This window comes from Brienomyrus brachyistius, chromosome 2 (assembly GCF_023856365.1).
Source record: "Brienomyrus brachyistius isolate T26 chromosome 2, BBRACH_0.4, whole genome shotgun sequence".
NCBI lineage: Eukaryota > Metazoa > Chordata > Actinopteri > Osteoglossiformes > Mormyridae > Brienomyrus > Brienomyrus brachyistius.
The window spans coordinates 17,751,291-17,775,967 of record NC_064534.1 but is presented as its reverse complement, the minus strand read 5'-3'; the positions used below and the strand labels follow the sequence as shown (position 1 = coordinate 17,775,967).

At 42.4% G+C, this 24,677-nt stretch overlaps 3 protein-coding genes across 8 annotated transcripts in view; all 3 read right to left on the bottom strand.

Moving 5' to 3' along the window:
- Positions 1 to 2,957, bottom strand: part of LOC125720063 (regulator of G-protein signaling 3-like) — a 77,446-nt gene extending 74,489 nt beyond the window's left edge. The window contains exons 1-2 of the mRNA XM_048995088.1: positions 2,815 to 2,957; positions 1,125 to 1,277 (exon numbers count right to left, since the gene is read on the bottom strand). Of these exons, the coding sequence (XP_048851045.1) occupies positions 1,125 to 1,277; positions 2,815 to 2,864 (203 nt within the window). The 5' untranslated portion in view covers positions 2,865 to 2,957. The remainder of the gene's footprint in view (positions 1 to 1,124; positions 1,278 to 2,814) is intronic.
- Positions 2,958 to 5,993: 3,036 nt separating this feature from the next.
- LOC125716993 (endoplasmic reticulum chaperone BiP) lies at positions 5,994 to 10,480 on the bottom strand. Of its 3 annotated transcripts, none has more exons than XM_048989893.1 (9): positions 10,331 to 10,480; positions 9,271 to 9,419; positions 8,889 to 9,120; positions 8,639 to 8,773; positions 8,429 to 8,541; positions 7,922 to 8,312; positions 7,575 to 7,812; positions 7,300 to 7,467; positions 5,994 to 7,152 (listed from the first exon to the last, which is right to left on the bottom strand). In XM_048989893.1, exons 2-9 carry the CDS (start codon positions 9,387 to 9,389, stop codon positions 6,584 to 6,586), a joined length of 1,965 nt encoding a protein of 654 aa, XP_048845850.1. In that variant the 5' UTR covers positions 9,390 to 9,419; positions 10,331 to 10,480; the 3' UTR covers positions 5,994 to 6,583. The 3 variants fall into 3 exon arrangements, with proteins under 3 accessions (XP_048845850.1, XP_048845859.1, XP_048845867.1); XM_048989902.1 differs by having other exon boundaries at positions 9,271 to 9,416; positions 10,331 to 10,477; XM_048989910.1 differs by having other exon boundaries at positions 10,402 to 10,420.
- A 7,219-nt stretch (positions 10,481 to 17,699) lies between these two features.
- dnm1b (dynamin 1b) overlaps positions 17,700 to 24,677 on the bottom strand; it is a 47,066-nt gene continuing 40,088 nt past the window's right edge. For 2 of the 4 annotated variants that reach the window (XM_048998484.1, XM_048998481.1), the window contains 3 exons: positions 24,424 to 24,665; positions 23,885 to 24,088; positions 17,700 to 20,596 (listed from right to left, as the gene is read on the bottom strand). In XM_048998484.1, the coding sequence (XP_048854441.1) occupies positions 20,530 to 20,596; positions 23,885 to 24,088; positions 24,424 to 24,665 (513 nt within the window). In that variant the 3' untranslated portion in view covers positions 17,700 to 20,529. The remainder of the gene's footprint in view (positions 20,597 to 23,884; positions 24,089 to 24,423; positions 24,666 to 24,677) is intronic. The other 2 variants (XM_048998482.1, XM_048998483.1) reach the window with 2 other exon arrangements.

Here is a 24,677-nt window from a genome sequence, read left to right as displayed (position 1 = left end):
ATGAGACAGGGTGGTCGTATCGTGCAACTGCCCGTAATGTGGGGCATGTTGCCCGATGTTGGAACTAATCAGCACGTGAGGGTACCCACACATGTCGTGAAGGTTCTGTTTGCCTAAGACAGACCACACCAAAGGAGAATCATCATATTGTGTGGTAAGCATTACAGAACCAAGCATGAGATCTGCACTTGCCATCCGGACACAGGTACTGGACTCTCCACATCACCCCATGTCATCCTGCACTGTGTCTCCACGTCTGACATGAGCCAGACTACGAGTTCACTGTCCCATGCGTCAGCTGCCATTAACACCAGGGCAGAGATGGCAGTGTTTGGAGTGGTGCTGTAATCAGGAGGCATGGACAGCTGACGAGTGTCATCATACCGCATCAATCTCAGTTCTGCATTACCACGGATGACCATCGTGTGCGAATTTGGTGGTACCAAGAGTAGAGGACCAATCTTGCCAATGTTGTGGATAGACGCCCCCCTACATTACTCCTGGCAACATGGTGTGGGGAGCCATAGGGTATGACTTCAGGTCATCTCTGGTAGTGATTCAAGGGACCCTAACGGCACAGTGCTACATCAGTGACATCCTGCTTCCGCATGTCTTACCCCTCCGGAGATAGAATCCTGGTACAGTCTTTCAACAAGACAACACCTGTTCACACACAGTGTGTCTATGGACTGCCTGCTTCAGGTTGAGGTCCTCCCATGGCCAGCCAGGTCCCCCGATCTTTCCCCAGTTAAACATGTGTGGGATAAACTTGGACATCAACTCAGACCCAGTCCCAGTCTAAAAGATCTCAAGGGCCAGTTACAACAGCTGTACGACTCCCTTCCACAGCGTATCACTGCATGTATTGAGACCAGGGGGTGTGGGGGGGGGGGGAGGGGGGGGGGGTGCCACACCCTACTGACATGGGACCAGCAGTGTGGCCATACTCTCTATTTGATCTGATGCTATAATCATTGTGATACAGTCACATGACCTTTCACCACGTGCATATCCATTTAATTTCCACCACTCCGTCTGGGCGCTTAACTTTTTTTTGTCACTGAGTGTGTATTTTGACAAGAAGCATAGAGGTCACAATGAAAGCTGCGCCTGCATGCCAGTACCACGCAGTGTCTGCCACTCGTCTCCTGCGCAGTCTCGTCCCCCTGCAGCTCTCCTTGTCGTCCTGCCATCCGTTGCCATAGCTCATCTCTCGCCATCCTCTCTTGGCTGCGGCCTCCTGTTGCTTAGCCTGGTCCTCCAGTCCAACCTGATATCTGTATGCAGCAGACAGCAGCACAAGCATACAGGGAGAGTCCATCACTGGAGGGCCTTGGAGGTACAGCTTCCCAGTTCATTACTGACACACAGCTACATTTTCATTGCCGTGTGCAAAACACTTGTATTACTCAACAGAACTTCGTCATTTAGGGTTTTTTGGGAGATACACAACTTTAGAAACGTTACAAATGAATGTTAATTGTCATTTATTTAGTTCTTTAATACACAATATTATTGAAACATCCTATAATATGCTGTAAAAAAATCACAGTTTTGACTTAGTTTTGCTTTCTAAAAATGCCAAACTTTCAATCACAGGTAGACACTGCAGTTAATTGATCGGGTATGAATGAAAGTGAAGTAAAATAAAAAATACAACTGGCCATTTCTTCTATAGTTGTTGTTTATTTATTGGAGTGATCCGGGTGATGTAAATCCTGATTTGATATAAGATTAGCAAATGTTCGCGGCCAAATATTAGCAACCACGGAAGATCTGCGACATTTATGAAGTTGCAAGCAATATAAGTTAGCTAACAATCCCAAAAACACAGGCGCTACGTCAATGCATCAATACGTCAATCCCCAAAACAAGGATTCTTTTCAACACCCTACATGTCCTACATGACTCCCACAAAAAGAGTTCTTTATCTATCTCATTCCAGGGCTGCGATCCCCAAAGCCTCTACAGCCTTTGTGAAGGGCCCATAAATATACCCTCTATTCTGTTCAGGGCTTGCAAGAAATGCCCAAACAGAACATGTCTGCATCCTCCAAGTCCACAGTGAAAACGGTCAGATTTAAAATCACTATGTGGATAACAAACCTACTGACAATCCCAGTTTTTAACGATCCTCAAAAAATCGTATATTAAAGTGCACTATGATTAATGAAGATATAGACTGAATACACGCATATTATTTAATTAAATCATTTATCTAAAACCACCAACAAGTTTTATTAAACTTCACAATAACTTTTACCGTTCAACAAACATTCGATTCCCTTCACCTTTTAATTGGATTCAAGTAAGCTAACAAATGGGAGCGCGGAATATAAATTAAAATGGTTAAAGATTTTAGAAAATTAAGAGGAAATTATAATGATTACACAGGCTATTATAGGAAAACTAAGAGGTATGTAAAACCTCTTTGTAAACTTCTCGTTAACTGTAAGAAGATACACGCCTATATATGCTTTATATCCCACTAAAAAATATTTTTAATCCATTTCAGTAAAAACACTAAATAATACAGAATTAATCGTTCCTCACCAAACTAGATTAAATGAGCAGAATAAAACCACACATTACACATTTGAATGACGGCTGAAAACTGTAATGTTTGGTCTATCGAACAAAACAAGAATGACGAAAAATATTTTCACTTCACGTCGTACAACGTCGTATAACGTCGTATAACGCCCATTTCATTTTTCAAAACCACTAACAGTCCTCACTATGTGGGGGGAAAATACCCCGGACCTAAACGTGGGTTTTCCCTCGAAAAACAATCGATAAGAAGATTTACTGTACCTTTTACGGTTGCCTGATTGGAGACCCCCGCGTTGTTTTACGTTTTCCATATTTATTTGGAATGTTTTTTATCCGACTCCAGTCTCTCTCTTGGCCCGTGTCGGGAATTCAAAAGAGCCGCGCTGATGACTTACACCCCCACCCCCATCCCCACGAGGAGGGGCTGGGATCTCGAGGAAGCCAAGGTGCGTCCAATCAGTGGGCTGCGTTTCAAACTCAGTCTGCGCTCCCTACTGTAAGCTCTGGGACTTTTACCAAAAATGGGAAGTTCGATGTGCATTTGCTTAAAAAAAAAAAAAAAGAATTATGCAAAAATGTGTTTTTTTCCTAGTAAGTAGACAATCGTCTAAATATTTTTTTTCCTTATAGGGTAAAACATAATTGCTCAAAAGTGAATTGTTAAACGATAGGAAAAAGAAGAGGGTCACAGTTGTGGATTAAACAATGCCTCTAGCTTCTCTGCCTTGTTCATTTGCAGGGTTGTCAACTCTCACACATATGGCGGGACGCTCACGCTCTCAGACTCATCGCCATGCAAGAAATCTTGCAGCAGATCGATATTATTCCATTTTAAATATTAGCTACAACAAAAGCGTTTGGCAGTTTGGAAATCATACAGACTGTTTATAAGGTTATAAAACTCTTACCTACATATAAATGCGTGTGCAGGCTAATTGTCTCGAATTGAAAATGTACCAGCTGACCAAAGTTACCAAGCCTGCCTTGATGGGAGCAGACTGGGATGTCTGCTTGAATACACATGAATCCAAGAAACAATGTGTCAACGAGGAGGGCAGTTTGCTAATGGGCTGACAGAATTTCAAGGTGAGCCAAGTTACTTTCAAGCTGAAAACTGAAGTAAGCTGAAAAAATTCAGTTTTGATGTAATTCATCTGCTTCATGTGGAGAAACCAAAAATACTAGCTATGTAATAGAAATCATTACTCTATAACTGGAAAAAGCTTAAAAATTTAAACCTCACTTATCCTCCACCAGAACTGTTTCCTCAACACTTTTTATAAGTACAGCAATTGGGCAATAAAAAGTGTATTTCGTAAGATGTGTGCACTGTGTTGTGAGAAACTAAGTGAGACATGGAAAAACAATGACAGCTTTCTTCTCTTAATCCCTGCCAGTCATTTCAGCAAGTACTTAACATACGTGTCATATGGCCGGGACAATTAGGGAGTGCTATGGTGCAAAATGAGTGTCCTTTCTTGTGCAAAAGCCATTCATACTCTCTACAATAGAGGCAAACAAAAGAGTAGCAACAGAACAACATTCAGCAGGAGTATTTTGTAGGGATCCACCCTGCAGTTAAGGATATGTAATAATGTACATACCTTGTTTCCCCTGAAAATAAGCCCTAGCATGATTTTTCAGGATGCTCGTAATATAAGTCCTACTCCAAAAATAAGCCCTAGTCACTATCCCATGGATTGTACGGTAACTAGAATGAGATGTGATTATATGTAAACAGGAAATAATATTTTGACCTCCAGAAAAGATGAGCGCAAAAAGAAAGGAAATTCTGGTTGTAAAGGAAATTGAGTTGCGAGATATTCAGGAGGGAATTTGGAGCTTGGAGATTTACAATGGTGTTCCAAAAGAGGACATGATGATTATATTTGAATAAATGTATACACAGTAGATTTATGTTCATGAATAAATGTACCGTTAGATTGTTTACATGGAAAGATGTGGTTAGAAGATGACATGATGTCTGTATTTGAATAAATGTGGATTTTTTTATGAATACCGGTAAATATACTGTATAGTTTGCTGTACATGGGAAAATAAGACATGCCCTGCAAATAAGCCCTAACGTATATTTTGGAACAAAGAATAATATAAGACTCTGTCTTATTTTTTGGGGAAACACGGTAGAAGAAATTCACAGATTCAGTGACACTATCCATCCTTCCATCTATTTTCTGAAACCAAGCTTATCCTATTTGGGGTCGCAGGGGGTCAGGAGCCTATCCTGGAGGCTACAGGCAAAAGGCAGGGAACAACCCAGGATGGGGGGCCAGCCCATTGCAGTCTGTGACACCATGACTGGGGAAACCAGGAACGATAGTGAAACATGTTTTCTTGCATTTACTCAGTTTTTTTCCACTGTAAAAACCATGGTTCATCTTTAAATACTAGAGGTGTTCTAAAAAAGACATCATTGCATAAAACTCAACAAGGTGGGTAAAATAATAAAGAATGTATGTCAAGCATATATGTTAAACAAGTCAGCTATATGCTGAAAAAGTAACGGCCTGGGTAGTATGCACGCCCAGAGCAGAGGGCTTGAACCAGCTTTCTTGGTGTGTGAAGTTATGCTCATCCTATATTGTGCAGGTTTCGTTTCTTCTTGCCATCCAGAAATGTATAGTTAAGCAAATTGGTGTTTTCAAATTGCTTAATGTGCGTGTAGGCTCTGCAGTGGAGCGTCAATGCGTGTGTGTAGACGCTGCAACTATTGCACGCTTATTTATTTCACCATTTCATTAAATTTTCCAGTGTATTGGCTTTTTATTAATATGTGGTTGAGGATGGAATGTTGGTTCTTATCCCTTTTCACAATTGGAAACCTTCTAATTGCAATATTTATGTATGCATTACAATGTTAAGATATAACTCGGTTTTATTTAGGGTCAGCCTGTTCTATCAGTTGGAGGAACCGAGTCTTAACAGCCCAACAGTGACACCACTCTGCCAGCTATGACATTTAAACCTTTGGATTACAGGAAAAGCTGACACCCGATTAGCAGTCATCCACCTTCCTGAAATCAATATGCATAAGGTGGGACGTATACGTACCAAGCCCACAAAGCTATTTTTGGGACTTGAAAGTATTGGAAATGGCTGCTGCTGAGATGGTCAGATTTGAAGCTCTACAGGAAATACTTGCCCAGGCCTGCCCAATAGCAATGTAGTAGTATATTTGCATATGCATTTGCCCAAGAAAGGCCTTTCCTTCCAAACATGAAGGGAATCCCAGGATTACATACCAATTCCTTACAAAAGATTCACATTTACAGGCACTGTAATGAAAAGCTGTGGCTTCCATTCCACCCCAAATATTTCTATGTAGTAAACATGGTAATAGTCACTTGCAGGCTCTAAACTACCATTAAAGTCTGATAAGTAGCAACTACAAAGATGAAGGTACGAGATGTCAAGGAGGCTTTTGTATGTTTTCAACCTTTATTAATATAAAAATGGGAATGTTATGATTCAGTGTACAATGTGGGGTAGGTGGAGTGCATTGCATTACACATTAACCAATGCTATTGGATATTGCGTTACCACTGACATCCATCACCACAACAAATGTCAAGTCAGGGTGTTTTTTTATCAAACATTTATTTCTACCGCGAAACCCTTTGACAGGTTCCTGCCAATTGCCAAGAATGACCAGATCAAATAAATAACTTTGAACATTTAATATTGAACAGCATTTGCCCATTATCCTGTCATTCGCTCTAAATCCCACCCCATCCCTCCCCCCCGAAAAAAGACAATACACCCCCCTAAACTGCCTGAGAACAGCAGAAGTAAGCCTGAATCAAGGCCAACTTAAATCTCCACTTTCAGTGAAGAATACAAACATTCATTTAGTTTTTCCCTTCCTTCAGTCTTTCTTGAAGATTTGGGGTTTGGTGTTATCCCCACTTCCCTCTGTCACAGTTCATTTTATTCCAGTATTTACACCGGCGACCACTAAAGCAAGACCTCAGGAGGATCAAGAAGCCTGGCAATCAGTGGTGAAGCGATATTACAACTCCTCCTTTTCAGACTGCTCATCGTATCCTCCCTCAGGTGGTGGGCCACCTGCACTGCCATACAGCTTGCTCACAATGGGCTGTACCACCTCCTCCAGCTCCTTCTTCTTTGCTTGAAACTCTTCAGTGTCAGAATCTTGGTGAGACTCGAGCCACTCGATCTTCTCCTCTACCGCTTTCTCTATGGTCTCCTTGTCTTCCGGAGACAGCTTGCCACCCAGCTTCTCCTTATCACCCACTTGGTTCTTCAGCGAGTAGGCGTAGCTCTCTAGCTCGTTGCGGGAGTCAATGCGCTCTTTGAGTTTCTTGTCTTCGTCGGCAAAACGCTCAGCATCATTCACCATCCGTTCAATGTCCTCGGGCGTGAGGCGGTTCTGATCATTGGTGATTGTGATCTTGTTCTTGTTGCCGGTTCCCTTGTCCTCAGCAGTGACGCGCAAGATACCATTGACATCAATCTCAAATGTTACCTCGATTTGAGGGACACCACGGGGTGCGGGAGGGATTCCTGTTAGGTCAAAGGTACCCAGGAGATGATTGTCTTTGGTCAGGGGACGCTCACCTGTAAGAGGAAGGGGGACATTAAAGACCCATGAATGGCCAAGAAAAATTACTGCAACTGAAGCGAGAGTAAGGGTCATTTAAAATTGACAACCATTTTCCCATGTACAGCAAAAAAAAAGCCATAGTAACAAATAGGAAGACATACCTTCATAGACCTTAATTGTAACAGTTGGCTGGTTGTCAGAGGCAGTGGAAAAGATCTGGGACTTCTTGGTGGGCACCACTGTGTTTCTTGGGATCAGCTTAGTCATAACACCTCCCACAGTCTCAATGCCAAGAGTCAGAGGGCAAACATCCAGCAGAACCAGGTCACCTAAGATGAAAAAGTTGCACTGCAGTTGTAATCACACCAGACAGAAAATTGCAACTTATCTAGAAAGTGAGGGTTTTCAGCATCAGTTTAAAACCAACTGTACTTACCAGTGTCTTCTTCTCCAGAGAGCACTCCAGCCTGCACAGCCGCACCATAAGCTACAGCTTCATCAGGGTTGATGCCCCGAGACGGCTCCTTTCCACCGAAGAATTCTTTCACCAACTGTTGAATCTTGGGGATACGAGTTGAGCCACCCACCAACACAATTTCATCAATGTCAGACTTCTTCAGGTCAGAATCCTCCAAGACTTTCTGCACAGGCTTCATGGTGGAGCGGAAGAGATCCTAAGGGAGGGAGGGGGACGCAAAGATGTGAGTACCATGGTTGAAAAGTGAAAGTCTGCAATGATTTTAACTTGTGGTGAATGATATAATAAAAAAAATAAGAACTTACCATATTCAGTTCCTCAAACTTTGCACGAGTGAGCGTCTCTGAGAAATCTTCACCTTCAAAGAAGGACTCAATCTCAATACGAGCCTGGTGCTGAGCTGAGAGTGCACGTTTGGCCTTCTCAACCTCACGACGAAGCTTCTGCACAGCACGATTGTCCTTGCGCACGTCTTTGCCAGTTTTCTTCTTGTACAGCTTTATGAAATGCTCCATGACACGCTGGTCAAAGTCTTCGCCGCCCAGATGAGTGTCACCATTGGTAGCCACAACCTCAAAGACACCATTGTCAATGGTGAGCAGAGACACGTCAAAGGTACCACCGCCAAGGTCAAAGACCAGGATGTTCTTCTCTCCATCTTTCTTGTCCAGACCATAGGCAATAGCAGCAGCAGTTCTGCAGGAGACAGACAAGTCAGACTAGTTCTCCACTCCAAACAGGAAAGAAGTAAAGGCAGCAGATTAAAGCTCCGCCTATCCATTGTGAAAGCCAAAAAACATTGACAAGCTTACGGCTCATTGATAATCCTCATCACATTCAGTCCAGCGATAATGCCAGCATCCTTGGTGGCCTGGCGCTGAGCATCATTGAAGTAGGCAGGAACAGTAACTACAGCATGAGTAACCTAGGGGAAAGAAATTCAATTAGGATCTCAAACTCAATATGCACATCTGGGTTTATATTCATTAGCAAATATGCAAGCACTGGATACAGATTCATACCTTTTTTCCTAAGTAGGCCTCAGCAGTCTCCTTCATCTTTGTGAGTACCATGGCAGAGATCTCTTCTGGAGCAAAGGTCTTCATTTGGCCACCAATATCAACTTGAATATGGGGCTTGCTTTTCTTCTCAATAACCTAAATACATATTAAAGAGGATTTAATATTACAATTGTGCAGTCCAGCACATCACTGGGTTATTATAGGACCAACAAAAGCAGAAGTGTACAAATTCACTGGTTTGGTGACTAACCTTAAAAGGCAGATACTTGATATCCTGCTGCACAGACGGATCATTCCATGTGCGCCCAATTAGCCTTTTAGCATCAAACACAGTGTTTTCAGGGTTGGATGTCAACTGGTTTTTGGCAGCGTCCCCAATGAGACGTTCACCCTCAGAAGTGAAGGCCACATAGGATGGTGTGATACGGTTACCCTGGTCATTGGCTATGATTTCCACACGACCGTTCTTGAAGACACCAACACTGAAGGGGAAATAAAATTAGCATATAAATTAATCTATTAAAAACTTATAATCTTTAAAGAAAATAGAAGCTCAAGTAACCATCCCTGAAATTTCAAATGCAGTTCATCTCACTACACAGAACTGCATTTAACAATGATGCAATGCTCACCAGGAGTACGTTGTGCCCAGGTCGATTCCGACCACTGTCCCCACATTCTCTCTCTTGTCATCGTCGTCGGCGGCGAACACGGCGCCGGTGATCAGGAGGAGCACACAAGCTATCTTCATCCTTCAAGTGCGGCTCAGTCACGTGCCCTGCTGGGAGCGGGAGTTCCAAAATGGAGGACATTCAGTGTCACCATCAGCTTTTCACTAATTTATACACGAGACGACCAGTAACAGGCTGACATGCACAAAGAGTGTGCGCTTTTCCCACCGATTAGCATGCAGACCGGAAGAGGAACACGCGTCACCGGCTCGAGATGGCAGACTAACGAAGCTTCCAGAAGGTTCCGGGGAACTGGACCAGCGAATATGAGACGGTACAAATGAACGCGTACAAGATAAGGGGCGAATAACGGAGAGCTTGACATCCTTCATGTCAGAGCATCATCCTGTCAGCTAACAGAATAGCTTGCGGATCAGAAGCCACCGGCGCTTATACATAAGCTTTCAACTCAAATGTAGCTGCCTCCCTTTCTAATTTACGAAAAACAAAATCACTGAAAGTGGACCTTGCCCGACGGACAACTTACTATATGAATATCTGAATTAATTTATAGGGTAATCGATAGGTAATGTTAAAGCAACGACAGGTAATTAGTGATCGGCGAGTGACATCGAAATAGCTCAAAATTAACTCTAATATATCATATGATGCTTATAGTACACGAATGTTTTTACTTGAGGTAATTCAGCTACCCGTCACTATTATTTTATTGTATTTCATCAATGTGCCACTCTCTAACTCCTCTTAAAATGTTCACCGCAGATACAACAGATAGTCTTTTCATAGACAAATAATATTAAATAAAATCAACATCTTTACTCTTAAGGTCAGCTTGACATTTCTCGTAGATAGACATAAATAGACTTACTACACATAAAATTCACTATGAGCATACATGACTGGAAACTAATCCCACCCAAAACAACACCAAATCATACAGACATAATGGTTTCGTATTTTAAAGAATTCCAAGAATGTTAGTCTTAAAGCATATACATACCTTAAAATGTCAAAATATGCTTCACGCACGCGTATAAGCAAAAAAAAAACCCCACAAAACACTAAACTGACCTTTTCTACAAACCAAATGAACTGCAATTCGGCGTCGTCTCTATATATCGTTCTTAGCTTTCCTATCGTGGATGCACTTTATTGGCCAGACAGTAGCTCGTTGGAGGGCACGGATTGGTTGGATGAAGCAAGCTGGCTGCCGCTGATTCGAACATGTCAGAGTGTGCTGGCGTCATGATCCACGCCCATTTTTCGGCAACAATTGGCTGCTAACTCATGGTAGCCCAATCGTATGCGAGCAAGTTAACCCTCAAGCTAGCGTGACAGAAATATTGCCATTCGTTTACAACATTTCACACTATTTTGCAGAAAAATCTGTGCTGCGTTCATATGGACATTATTTGTATATGCTGTTTATAACGACAAGGTGTATATGATACATAAGATCAAATACAGCCAACATAAAATAACAGATGTACCGGCTAGATCACGATGTCCAAGTGTAGTAACGCATAATAAATGGTGGTTTATTGCTATAATGGTGATTTCTACATATGTTTATACATATGTTGATGTTACACGTGAGATCTAGTTACCTCGCTAAGAGAGTGACTGTGTATCTGATTTTATAACTGTGTTCATTTTTAAAATCAATTATCTTTACCTGAATTAGTGATTTTAATCTCGACGGTTTTGATATACAGAATTGATTTGTGGATCGCTAAGGATTATTTCATTTCAATATTTTGTCGCTAAATAATTTTCCATTCAGAACACACATTGTAAATATTATACGGATGTACTGAATGTAGTTTTGTCTTGTTAGTAGACTACAGTTGAATCTAAAGCTATGCTATGTATTTTCAGCATCAATTCAGCAATTTTCTTCAAGTTGTCTTTTTATCACTATATGTTCGACGATTATACAGCGTTAAACACCACAGACACCAGGGGTATTTCTAAGTATTGAAAAGATCAAGGGCTAAGTCAAGTTTACCTGGGGCTTGACTTTTTATTAATTTATTTATTTGAAGGAAGATTGGCATCAGAGCTAAAATACTCGGGGCTAAGCTTAAAATACTCGGTGTTATAGCCCTAAGTGATCGGACGTGTCGATGTCTATGACAGACACCATTAATTTTACAGCCAAATTATGATTTTAAGCAGATAAGTTACATCACCATTGGACCACTGGGCAAGGTCCTTAACCCCCAAAACATTTCCCTGGATGCTGGATTGACCCTACACTCTGACTCCAAGCTTCATTCTTACCTGTATATGAGTCAAAGGAGAGCAATTTGTGGTATGTGCATCGTTAGACTTATTATTGTTTTTAAATTGCATGATTTATTGTATGATTGTGCATTTATATGGACTGTAATCCCATTCAAGACCCCAGCATTGTGTTTTATGCTGCCTGGGGTAGTTTCCAGCCCCCTCTGACCAAGATAAGTGATTGGAAGTTGAACCTTTTCTGTTTGTTGCATTTATACCGGTATATTATTCAGATACAGGTTGGCAATAAAATTCTATGAAATTCTATGAGCCCATACACATTCATATGGCATTTTTCAGGATCTGATATAAATGCAAGTTGTACGTGGCATTTGAGTGTTCCTCAACAATAACGCACACACAAAATCCACACACTAACTTCTTCATGTGTATGTGTCAGTATGTTACATTTTAAGTGAACCGGGAAGGCCATGTTGACGTCATAATTCTGGAATGCTGTTGCTTATCTCCGTTTATGCCTAGTGCCAAGAACCTTTTTTTGACAGGTGCAGATGGGATTCAAGAAGCTTGGAGTATGAATAAATTTCAACGTTCCACCCACAGTATCAGAAAAAGGGTGCAGCCCTGGTACAAATTTGTTCCCCAAGGTACAAACAAGAATAATGTTCATCACAGTCCATTTCTGTACCTTAAATTAGACTAAAAGGTACATTTATTTACAGGTAGGGTACAACTGGCAGACACTTGAGGGTACAGCCCCAGTGACAAGTAATTGTACCCTCAAAGGTACAAATTGGTACTTTCTTTCTGACCATGCACTGTCCCTACAATATGCCAGGTATGCCTGTAATGGCATGAAAACCAAGGTCAAAACAACAGATTTTTATCAAAATGTGAGGGTTTAGTCCCCACAATGTAATATATGTCGTCCCCCCCCACTCACATAGACACACACACACACACACACATTGCCTGCATGTCATACAATTGACCTTGAATTTTATAAAAAATCTGAGTGCAATCAAAAAACTAAAAATGCCAAACATCCTGTATTTTTTCTTGGGTATTTAGGGTTAGGGCTGGGTGGGGGTTAAGGCTGTCATAGCTGGGATAAGGGGTGATGCCCATAGAAATCTGAGTGTGAGGGTTTGCATAGATCACATTTGGGGACCAAAATGTCCCCAAAGTGCGGTAAAACCTGAAACTTCCTTACTTTGTGGACACTTCTTCAGGTCCCCATTTGGAAAACCTCAGTTTTATAAAAAATCTGTGAATGTGATCAAAAAGGTAAAAATGCTAAAACTCTTGTATTTTGGTTGGTTAAGGTTAGGGCTGGGTAGAGGTTAAGGATGTCGTGATTGGGATTAGGGTTTTTCCCATAGAAATAAATGGACGGTCCCCATTTAGACAGGAAGACCAACTTCAACAATCTTTGAACTGGGCAAGGCAAGGCAAATGTATTTATATAGCACATCTTCAAAGACAGACATCATTCAGAGTGCTTTACATAAAATACAATCGAATAACAGCAATCCTTAAAAGGAAAATTAAAGAAACAAGACAACTATAACAAAAGTAGTTGAAATTGAAAACAGAAGACACTAACATAAAAAATAAAAGGAGAAGCAAAAACATTGATTAACAGCTAATCAAAGGCACTATGGAACAAAAATGGTTTGAGCCTGGTTTTGAAGGTGGCAATTCTTGGTGCGTTTCTAACCTCCTCAAGGTGTCTGTTCCAGTTATGAGTGGCACAATAGCTGAATCACATTTGGCCTTGCCGATTTTCCACTCTTGGCACCATTAGCTGACCGGCTCCTAATGAACTCAGCAGCTGGTTAGGTCCATATTTATTCAGAAGGTCTGTGATGTAAACTGGGCTGAGACCACTGAGTGCCTTGTAAACAAGAAGCAGCACCTGGAAGTGGATTCCGCAGGTAACTGGAAACCATTGTAAGGGGTGATGGACAGGAGTAATGTGTTTGCTCTTCTTTGTCCTAGTTAACAATCTAGTGGCAGCATTTTGGATTAGCTGGAGTTGTCTCATGGATTTTTTTGGGAAGTCCATGAAAGACAGCATTTCAGTAATCCAAGCTGCTGGAGATGAAGGCATGAATACGTTTTTCATGGTCATGCTTGGACATTATATTCTCAAGTTGATGAAAGGAGGATTTCGTTATGTCCTTCATATGGTTATTGAAACAGAGATCTTCATCAAGTTGCTCCTCGCTCTTCCCAAAGCTTCAGTTTTCTTTATAATGAGCTGAAGGAAATTGTGCTGCATCCAGGAATGAACTTGCACAAAGGACAGGCATAGGGAATCGATGGGGCCAAAATAATCGGATGACAGAGCCAGGTATATCTGCGTGTCAACTGCATGACTAAGATAATCCATTTTATTATTTTGCTGAATAAGAGGGGGCCCAGGATAGATCCTTGTGGAACTCCACAACAACTGCCCTCTAGGTATGTTCAGAATCAGATCAAGACATTTCCATTGAGGCCCACCCAAGTCACTAGCCTATTCAGGAGTATTTTGTGGTGGATTTGTATAAAATGCTGCACTTAGATATAACAAAATTAGGTCTGATAACAGGCCTGAATCAATTTTGTTCAAACCTTTGATGAGCGCGGCCTCTGTGCTATGGTGAGGGCAGAAGCTTGACTGTAGTCTGTGAAAACAGCCATTCATGTTTAAGTACATTGTTAGTTGATTGAAAACAGCTAATTCAATTTTCGTTCCAAAGAAAGGAAGATTTGAAATCGGCCTATAATTATGTTGTATGGAGTTTTTAAGGAAGGGTTTAATGATTGTGGCCTTCAATGACTGGAAAATCCCCGTGAGTAAAGTGTAAAGTGTTTTTTCATAAGTAATGTTTCACACAGCTAAGAACGTCTTTTAAAAATGTTGTGGGTGAAACACTTAGTGAGCAAATGGAGGATTTTAAGTTTAGCAACAGGTTCTCTGGAGTTGTGTCATTGATTTCATTAAATTTTTATAGAGTAATCGTACTTATTCTGATGGGTGAATCAAAGACGCAGTTTAGGTTATTAGAAATTATTACTAGTCTAATTTTGTAAATTCATTGCACCCTTATGCTGAGAAGAATTCAGGAGGTGCCTGCTTCTGTGATCGGTAAGCTTGACAGCTATACTGAATAGAGTGCGGGGGGGGGGGGGGGGGGTGTTGATGTTATGATTAATGATGCGAGAGAAAAAAGATTCTCTAGCCTTGCTGACTTCAAAGTTAAAAAGTTTCTCTTTATAGTCGTCATAATGTATCTGGATTTGACTTTTTCCTCACTTACATTCTGCTTTCCTGCATTTGTGCTTTTGTGATAAACCCGCAGTTGCTGTAACCTTTACAGGGTCTAATGCATCAATTACATGTGGAATTTTAGTGTTAAATTACCTCAGAAGATCCTCTACAGAATCAGCATTTAGATGAGGTGACTTCATTAACTGCATCCATAAACAGTGTCCTCCTTCATGCAGCTTTTCACATGAATAGATCTGGTCTGAATAACCTGACAATCTGGTATTTCAAAGGAAACACAGAAGTGGATAGACACAGCCAAATCCTTGTCATTAATGGTATGAATCTTAATGCCCTCCGTAATGACCAAGTCCGGCGCATGCCCACGAGAATGAGCTTACATGCTGTAGCATGTCAAACAAGTCGAACACTGCAAACAGTTCTTTGTCAACTCTATCACTAGCATTGTCAGTATGGATATTGAAATCACCAGCAATGGCCAAGCAGTCAAATTCAGTGGAGATGTTAGACAGTAACTGATAAGTCATCCATAAAAGTGGCAGAGTAGTTAGGAAGCCTATAGGCAACAGCAAGTGCTACCTGTGGTGTTGCTTTAAGCACAGTACAGAGATATTCAAAACAATTGAAATCTCCAATTTGAAAACTATAATTTGGGAGTACTGATTGAATTGGGGTTGTTAGGCTGCAGTTCTGATCAACCATGTTTTGGTTAAAAACCACTAATAAAATCATTCATTAAAAATGCCTTGTTACAAAGCGCCTGGACATTAAGTAAAGCTGGCTATATGGTGCTGGTAAGAGGCTCTGTAGCTGACTGAAACTGCAGAGAAGAGATATGTCTTAGATTGGAGCTGCTGTACAGGCTAATCATGCACAGTTCCTTCTGTTACGCAGTAGGACAGAAATGGTATGGATATTGGGTGCCAGCCTGATCTGAGAACAGTCCCCAATAGCACAATGGGAGGTGGAACCCACATCATATCAGTAGCTGTAAGTAATGATTGGTCCACTGTATATATCAGCACTGGTAAACAAGCCAGTCTGCTGACACTGAGGAAAGGAGGACATACATTCTGCTTTGCTGCTGCTGATTTTTCACGCCTCACACTTTTCTCCCTGGTTTTAATTTTTTACTGCAATTTTTAACTGTTTCTTTTTAAAATGTAAAAGCCACAACTGTTTTTCAGCCAAGGACCAGAAATTCCAGATATGTTCCAACAGATGGCAGCACTGATCCAAGTGCGCGAGCACCTTGCACTCACCAGTATGAATGTGCTAAAAGGGGGTGGAGGGCCAGTGGCAGCTGGACCATCCATTTTGTTCTGACCAGCTGAATGTAGTGGCAGTGTCGTCAATCCCCATTTTTAGGACCTGGATATGCATATACAGCAGAGGAGAGGAAACGGGAGAAGTAGACTGTGAATTCCCAGACAGTCAGTTTGTTCTCAAATTGGAGCGCAACAAGCATGCGCAGTTTTTGCGGATCCTGTTACAAAATTGTCCTTCCTGCAATAGTCTCTCCAGCAAGGTGGCAAGGGGTTATAGCTCTCCGACATCACTATCTCTGTAGTGTTGGCTACTTGGGCTTCGATTCATTACATGGGAATTGCATAAGGAAGGACAGGATTCCTGTCTTTTCCATCATGAAAAGTAGCTGCAAACAAACAGAAAAGCATAGTTATTTTGAGTGTCGATAGCATGTTGATTGCATCTTGTAATGGCAGGCAGGTCTGTTACCCTGGCCCACCCCACCTTCCCAGGTGTCACCCTGTGCATTCCTAAGGCGCACGATGAGGTCTGCATCCTGGCCATGTGAATTTTTTCCCCTTAGTTGGATTCACTCATCTGTTCTTATTAGAGCTCAGTGTTGGTCAGGGCTTTGGGGGGAAACCTGGACACTGCAGCTTCAGCCAGTAAGAAGCCCATTTCTGTGTGAGTTTGGCCACAGTCTGGGGGTTTCACCTGGAACCCCTGCAGAGCACCTAGGCCTGGCTGTGTGAGGCAGCTTATATGTGATGTGTGGCAGCTCTTCAAAGCAACACCTCTAAGATTATAACTGTATTAAAGGTGATGTAGAGTGGAAATGGGGGCCCGTCTTTTCCAATCTCCTGTACCTTCTGTAAGTAGTACAAATGCATTTATATTTCACTAAATATTCCGCTATGTGCTACATAGCATTGTTTCAGTCAACGATAGACCATGTATATAATGATGCTCCCATAAATTATAATAGAGTTGAAAAATTCCTACTACCTAGTGACCTCGTAGCCGTCGAAACGCCATAGCGCAATTCGTTACGTTTGTGGTGATGTTGGTGCAAACAGGGAACACACTCACTATGGCTAATTCAGAGGCACCTATTTACCTAACTGGTTATTTTCGGCCTGCAAGTATAAACTACAGTGGGGAGAACATGCAGACCTCATACACATGGTGCAGAATTCAAACCTCTAGCCTTGGAGGTGTGATACTACAGCACCGTGTCTGTGGTTGAAAAGTCAGCAGTTCGAGCCCGACCTCGGCACATCTGGGGGTCCTTGAGCAAGGCCCTTAACCCCCCCCCCGCTCCGTGAGCTCACCTGTGCAGGCTGTGCTTCACAGTCAGCTTGCTCTTACCCACAGAGAGCAAGTTGGGGAAGGCGTGAAGAGAATTTCCTCATGGGGATGAATAAAGTATCTATCATCATTATGTTCATTTAAATATTTACTGAAATATCTGAATTAGCCTGCTTGTAAACTACAGCACAGACACAACACTTAAAAAAAATTAAGTTTACCCATTACTTATTCATTTTAAGCTTTTTTTTCCTGGCATGACAAAAAAATAAAAACATGCAAATATCAGTATCTTCAACGCAGACAGTTTATTTCTTAAACAGCAATGCCTTGCTTGGAACTTGCTTGCAACAACAACAGCAATAAGATACAGGACACATGGCAACAGAGAATCACACAAGTCTTTCAGAGAGAGTCAACACCCCAAGCCTTACTTTTCTACTCAGGGAACAGTCTGGCAGAGGCAATTTTTATGCTTCATCTTGAATGTTTTATTTCATTTTTTTATATACTTTATTTTGCACAACCACATAATTGATATATTCATTGCGTTGAATACTCATTGATCTTACAGTTTAACTAAACAGTGGAAGCACAGTTTTCATAGATGCAACACAAAGATACGTGACACTTATAAAGTCTGTCCATGATGACCTATGTACGTCATCATTATTAGTCGCTAAAGAATCTGAGAATATCGGAAACAAATCAGAGGCAAACAATAATGAAAACAGCTGTGTCTTTACTCAATTACAGACAAACAGGGTCATATTACAACAATCACAAAGACCGATATCACTGCTGGGGGGCTATCTTTGTCCTCTGGATATGAATAGACCAAATGACAGAAATGCAGAATACAAGATCTTTCTTCTCTTTTTCCTTCTCTGTGCACTGACCAACCCAGACACTGACCAAAACCTTTATAGTAAGACAAAAAAATAACTATACTAAATTATAGACTGATAATTGCGTTGACAATTCATTGTTGTATATATCTAACAAAATAATATTCTTGATTTAACGTAACGGAATAAAACGTTTAACGCGTCCCCCTCTTCTCAGTCTGTACAATAGCATGTGGCATTTTGACGTTTTCAGCTTCCTGAATCCATATTGCACTTTGTAACGTAGATCAAGCGGACGACCCAAAGAAAAAGTGTAGACACGATTGTCACTGGTGCTGCTGGCGACCAGCGCGTCTGAAGCCGTCACAGATATACAGAGAACAGCGCAGTCCAGGGTCGGCGGCAATCTCCATTAATCACAAATCACTTCAGCTGATTTATATAAACGCACATTAAGCGACATGCAGTATTTATCAGTACGACACGCTAGTACACTGTGGTGACTGGCACGGTGGGTTTTATGATCCGGGGTCGATGTCGTGACTGTGGGACGGTTAAACGGGACGTCCGAAGCTCTCCGTCGATACTTCCCCAGCTGCCGGCGCTGATGTCGCTCTATCGAGCAGCTCGTGACTGCACCCTCTACTGGCGACTAGTGAGAATAATCCATAACTTGTGTTACGTGGGTGGGGCTTCGGATTTCTCCCGCTTTCTCCACAGTAAAACCTTAGACTTGGAGCTAATTATACATTTACATATGTATATGATTTTATTGGTAGGGGGAGGGCAAAAACCTGGAGGGAGGAGGAAGAGGAGGGTGTGTGTAGGGGGGAGCAAAGGTTACAGAGAGGATGGTGGTTAAGAATCGAACGGCGCATGGCTCTCGTGATGGGAAGGGCTGCCCTTGCTCGGCCGGCTGAGAATAAAAAGAGGGAAAAGACACAGAAATTAACAAATGAAAAGCAAGTCATAAGCATTTGCGGGAAATGGGAGGAAATATAACTCTAGCTGGCAAGCAAACTTTTGTGTATGAAGAATTTCACTGCATTTTGATCGAATTTGTGCCATTATGGTGAACAATGGGCAGCCCATGGGACGTGGTGAACTGGTCCCCAGAGAAAATAACGCAGTGCAAGTTGCCAGCGGTTTCTGATTTTACTCCCACTGAAAACCCAGCTTCGCCCACACAATGCTGTCCTGACTTCCTGCACGCAGCCTTTATGGGTGTTTGTCTCTGCAGCAGACGGACGATAGGGGCAGGAGGGAGAGATGCTCTGAATGCTCACTCATTGCTGACAAGAATCAAAGAGCTTGGGAAGAAAAGTTATAGCAGTAGAAGGCGATAAAGAATAAAGGCACAGCGAAAAAACAAAACATCGAACGATGCACATTTTTCCTTCACTCATCCCTCCATTCCTTTTCCCTTCTGGGAGATTTTGGAAAAAAAAATCACACCCTCGTGTGCTGTTGTGAGTGTGGGGGCAGTGGGGTGGGGTCACTGCAAATCACCTGAGAGAGGGAATACCTCTCAACTATTGAGGCTGAAAGAGAAGCCGTGAGTGGGCAGATAGCTTAGGCAGCACTTACAACCTCCCAGAGAAAAAGGTAATGAGGGGCCCTTTCAGCAAGGATATCTCGCGTCACAGTGAGTGAAAAATGGCAAGTGAGATAGAGAAGGGGCAGAAGGACATGCACGAGAGGCTGGGGAACGGGGGGTTCGGTGAAATCAAAGACAGCCTGCCCCCAAAAACGTATTTGCACTATGTGCGGAAACAGCCAGCTGACACTGAAGGTGTATCACACAGCCCAAGAAGAACGCATGGGTCCTGTGCAAGGACAGGAAGTGTGGAACCAGGGAAGCATGTTGTGTATACATTTGTGTTTATAATGCACACAGGCTGGATGTCGGCTACAGGACGTTTTCTTTTTTACGTGTTTTTCAAGTATATTTCTTAGTAATGCTTCATGTCTGCTACAATGAAAAATACACATGGTTTGCTTAAGAGAACATTTATATGCCCGTATTTCCAAAATGTCTGCAGTACTAGATAGTATGAGGATTAAAGTATCATCACTGTAATATAATATAATCACCGCAATTAGATATTATTGTCTCTCCTTTATGATTTGAGAAAATTGGGGACAGGTGATGTATTTATCCGTGGGTGCCTGCACAAGTACGTGCACTAGTGTGGGAGTTGGAGGAGGAGTTGAAGGGAAGGTCTGGCTGGGATCAGGGGCTCAGTCCATTGGGTCTCACGCCCGGGGTGCCTAGTGGTCTAAAGAAAAGGACTCTGAGGATCTGTTGGGTCTGGTTGGTGAAGCCGGGGCCCTCCTGCTGCGAGGAAGTCAGGGACGAACAGATAGACCAAGAGACACACACAGACAGAGAGAAGACAAGACTCGATCAAGACCAACAACACTCACAGCACGGGGGTGCACACTGAATACAGTCCCCTCTTGGAGAGACACAAAAATATATGAACACAGTGATGAAGGACAGGTCATCCACAACAGTCATAAACATGCATGATCCACAATAATATACATTAGAACCTGTCTGGAACACTGCCCCCTAATGGCAACTAGCGTCTCGTGCCTTGAATTTACAGTTTGATTTGTTGTCAATTAATATTGGCTTAAGTTATAAATGTTATACATTTTATATATATATATATATATATATATATATATATATATATATATATATATATATATAAATAAAAATTCGTGAGAAATATTCATTTAAAGCAGCAAGGAAGTTACATTTATTTTTACAGACACACACACACATGTCGGGTAAACATATCCTTATGGGGACCACTCATTTGTTTCTATGGGATAAATGCTAACGCTAACTATGACAACCGTATCCCCTACCATAAGTAACCAAACTAAATACAAGAGTTTTTGCATTTTTAGTTTCTTCATACTCGTAGCAGTCACCGATTTTTATAAAATAGTTTTCCCTTATGGGGACCGGGAAACCAAAAAAATGGGGACCAAAAAAAAAAGATTTATCACGTTATGGGGACATTGTGTCCCCATAAAGATAGGTATACTCACTCACACACACACACACACACAGATATATATACTAACCAAAGAATAGTGCCAAAGTACTAAAAAGTAACCAATTGAAGGCAAATATCACCAGAAACACCAGACTGGAGACTGCTAGTTAGCCATACAGAGGGCTTTGACCTTGGAGCCGGCAAAAGAGGTGTCTCTGATTAGCCTGAATTCCAGAATTCATCTTAGGGAAAAACGGCTTGTTCCATAGACTTTGTGCTAATCTACATATACCACACAGCCCCTTCCGATGAACATACTTGTCTAAGATTTCAGATATGCGTGTTAGGGTGTTATGCAAGTGTAATGGTGGAGTTTAGTGCAGGCTGATATTTTCTACCATTGTCCTACTCCCAAGATCTGCATTTAATTATGAAGTATGGCAGTGACTCCAGAGCACAGCCTGTGTGCTTTTGATCTAGGCCTGTGTTCATAAATGCACTGTGATCTCACAAATTCTTTAGCACCGACCGCTAGCACTGCCTCAACATTAATTCATATCCTCAAAGTAAACAGCTTTAGCAACAGGTCAATGGACCAACGAGTGAGATTGATTTGATGAGTGTCAGCTGTGTTCGTAATTGCGCTGTGTGGTGTATTTGCTATCATGGCTTTCATTGCAGCTCATCTGAAGAAAACTATCTATCCATTCTGAAATTTTCTGGCACCAAGAGAGCACCGTATTGAAATCTAGACCTGCCAGATTCCACCAGGTCCATGAAGGCATACAGAACAGCAAGAATGGCACTGTTGTGACATCGTCTCATCTGGGTTGGGTGGAAGTCTATAACTTTTAGGAAAAAAAAGGAAGGTATCTGTGTTCATTTATGCCTGTGTGTGGGGGCGAAGCTGTTGAACAAGAAGATGGTCATGCAAACACTTGCAAAGGTGTAAATCATGTAATGAGCACACAAGACATACCATTAGTGGTAATCCTCACTGATCACTGTTTGAAATTCTGAAACAATAATCATAATGAACAGGCGGGTAGTTGGAGTGGTGTGAAATCACAGTCAAAGAGGAAGAGAACCCAATCAGATTAAAGAGCTGCACAGATCCATGTGATTGGCAGAACTGGAGCCTATAAGGAGACAGCAAGGCTGTCCTTTGCAGCGGTTCTGGTCTGGCGATCCAATGGGGAGCAGGACGGTTCTTAGTCAATCATTTAGTTCATCACAGCATTTGCACGCACACAGTATGTAACCTGAGGAGCACAAGTGCCCTAGCTGACAGCTACGCAAAGTCAGGTAAAGCCTATCAGACAGTAGACCAGTCCTCTCGCTATTTCTCTCTCACACTCACTTTCTTTCTCCTCCCCCCCTTATACTTTCATTCTCATGCTCAGAGAAATAGCGGGGGGTGTGGGCACAGAGCTGGGACGATGGAGGCTAGATGGAGGCACGTGGGACAGCCTGAGAAGAGCATGCACACATTTCGGGTGGATGTGAAGCTGTGGGTGTGAGCTGGGCAGTGTGCACTGGCTAAGTGTTTATCTGGGAGCACTTTAGTGCCATGGAGCGCAAAGATGGCTCTCGCACAAAGCAGCCTCAGAATGTATTTCATGTGAGTTTAATGAGGCCAGACATAATTAGCAGTGTATACCAATAAGCAGGCCAGTGTCACACTGAAAATAGGATCAGCTTAGTTTCTTTAATTTATGGTGTTACATAGCACACTATACTGTGTGGCTGTGGATATCTGCATTTTTACTCCCCTGGGGAATGAGGATGAAAGAAAACAATAGTGAACCGGACTTAAATATCAGGTAAAACAACGAGAAAGTGATGGTGCTGTGTGCATAGACCATATAATTCAGAATTTTGTCATTTTTATCAGCTTTTCTGAAGACAAACAATGATTTCTTTGCTGGGCAAATCATTCTCAGTAAGACTATAGAATCTGTTTAACCAATGACAGAACCCAAATTACAAAGGTCTAGATCAAGGTGCTCTCTGGCCCAGATGGGTCCTATGATGAAGTATTCATGGATTCCCACGCTTTGTCTGACCCCAAAATATCTCATGGCATGTGACTATACAGCTCAACGATGGAAAAAAAACCTCTGTCAGAGTGACAGAATATGTCAACTGTAACTACAGCCCAGTGACTAGACATGTGGTGTTTTTTTTAATTGTATGCAGCATCTTCATTATTGTAGAGAATGAGATCTGGGCAACCGCACATGGTCACACGCAGTGTTATTTTAACACAGAGAGTGTTAATAACACTGACCATGCTTACTTGAGTCCAGCGGGACTTATAGACAAACTGGATATTTTGCTGTGAAGGGCAGAGCAGGATCAGCTGTGGAACAAGGGGCTGGGAACCGAGGATTCATGATGCAGCACTTGAAATAAAGGTATGAACTGTCAGTACATCAATCAAAGTCTGCATCTGCAATGCGCACGGCATGAATATGTCCTACATCCCGCTGGTATAAATTCTCATAGCTCTTTTTCACCGAAATGGCTTAAATATGGCATAACTTTGATAGCCCAGTATAGTCTTATCCCAAATTCATATCTATGGAGAATATCTTCAGACTTTCACTCACCTTGGCACACCAGGGGGAGCCCGGTTGGGTCGAGAAGGGACCTGGGGTGGGGGTCCTCCAAATGGGTCAGGCGAGGCTGCAGGACGCGAGGGCACAGGCGGAGCCCCGGCAGAGGGCGGTCCAGGGGCCGCAGTGCGCGATCCTGGACGGGCAGGTGGCCCAGGAGGAGCCCTTCTCTGTGGGGTGGGGCTGGACATCGGGGACCTAAGAATGTCAAAGCTCTCAGATAAACTCCCAGAAGCAGTACAGTTTTCATACAGCAGGGGGAGACACTTCACCACCACTTCTGTTTGTGTCCTGGTCTGCTGAACTGCAGAATTGTTCCATTCTGTATTGCACTATGTTATATGACCCCCCTCTACTGTATCAGCATGTCCCGTAAGCCAATTACCAATCATTCCACCCTTTTATCTTAGACTATAATCATAAAAACATCAATAATCTCATCTTTCATACTGATGAATCTAAACTATTATTAGCCACTGTGAATGTTATGAATTATTCAATACAAAATAGCATTTCCCAGATGCTTCCAGTACCTGCGGCCGGATGGCCCCCCCTGCACCTGCAGCCAGGAGTCGTCGACGGGGGGAGGCAGGGCAGTGGAGACAGTGGAGGTGCTGATGTCGCCGATGATGTTGAGGGCCTCGCGCAGGGCGTGGTACATGCGCAGCATCTCGTCGCGGTGCTGGGCCTGCTCCGCCGACTCCTCCATCAGCGAGTTCTGGTCCCCGCATGAGTACAGGGAGGCCAGCAGCTCAGAGTGGATGAACTCCTTCGACTACAGAGGAGG

Coding starts and splice junctions, on each gene's coding strand:
- LOC125716993 (XM_048989893.1), bottom strand. CDS start 9,389: ATGAAGATAGCTTGTGTGCTCCTCCTGATCACCGGCGCCGTGTTCGCC. Junction 8,542..8,638: donor AGGCCTACTTAGGAAAAAAG/GTATGAATCTGT, acceptor TCTTTCCCCTAG/GTTACTCATGCTGTAGTTAC. Junction 7,468..7,574: donor CTCTGGAGAAGAAGACACTG/GTAAGTACAGTT, acceptor TTTTCATCTTAG/GTGACCTGGTTCTGCTGGAT.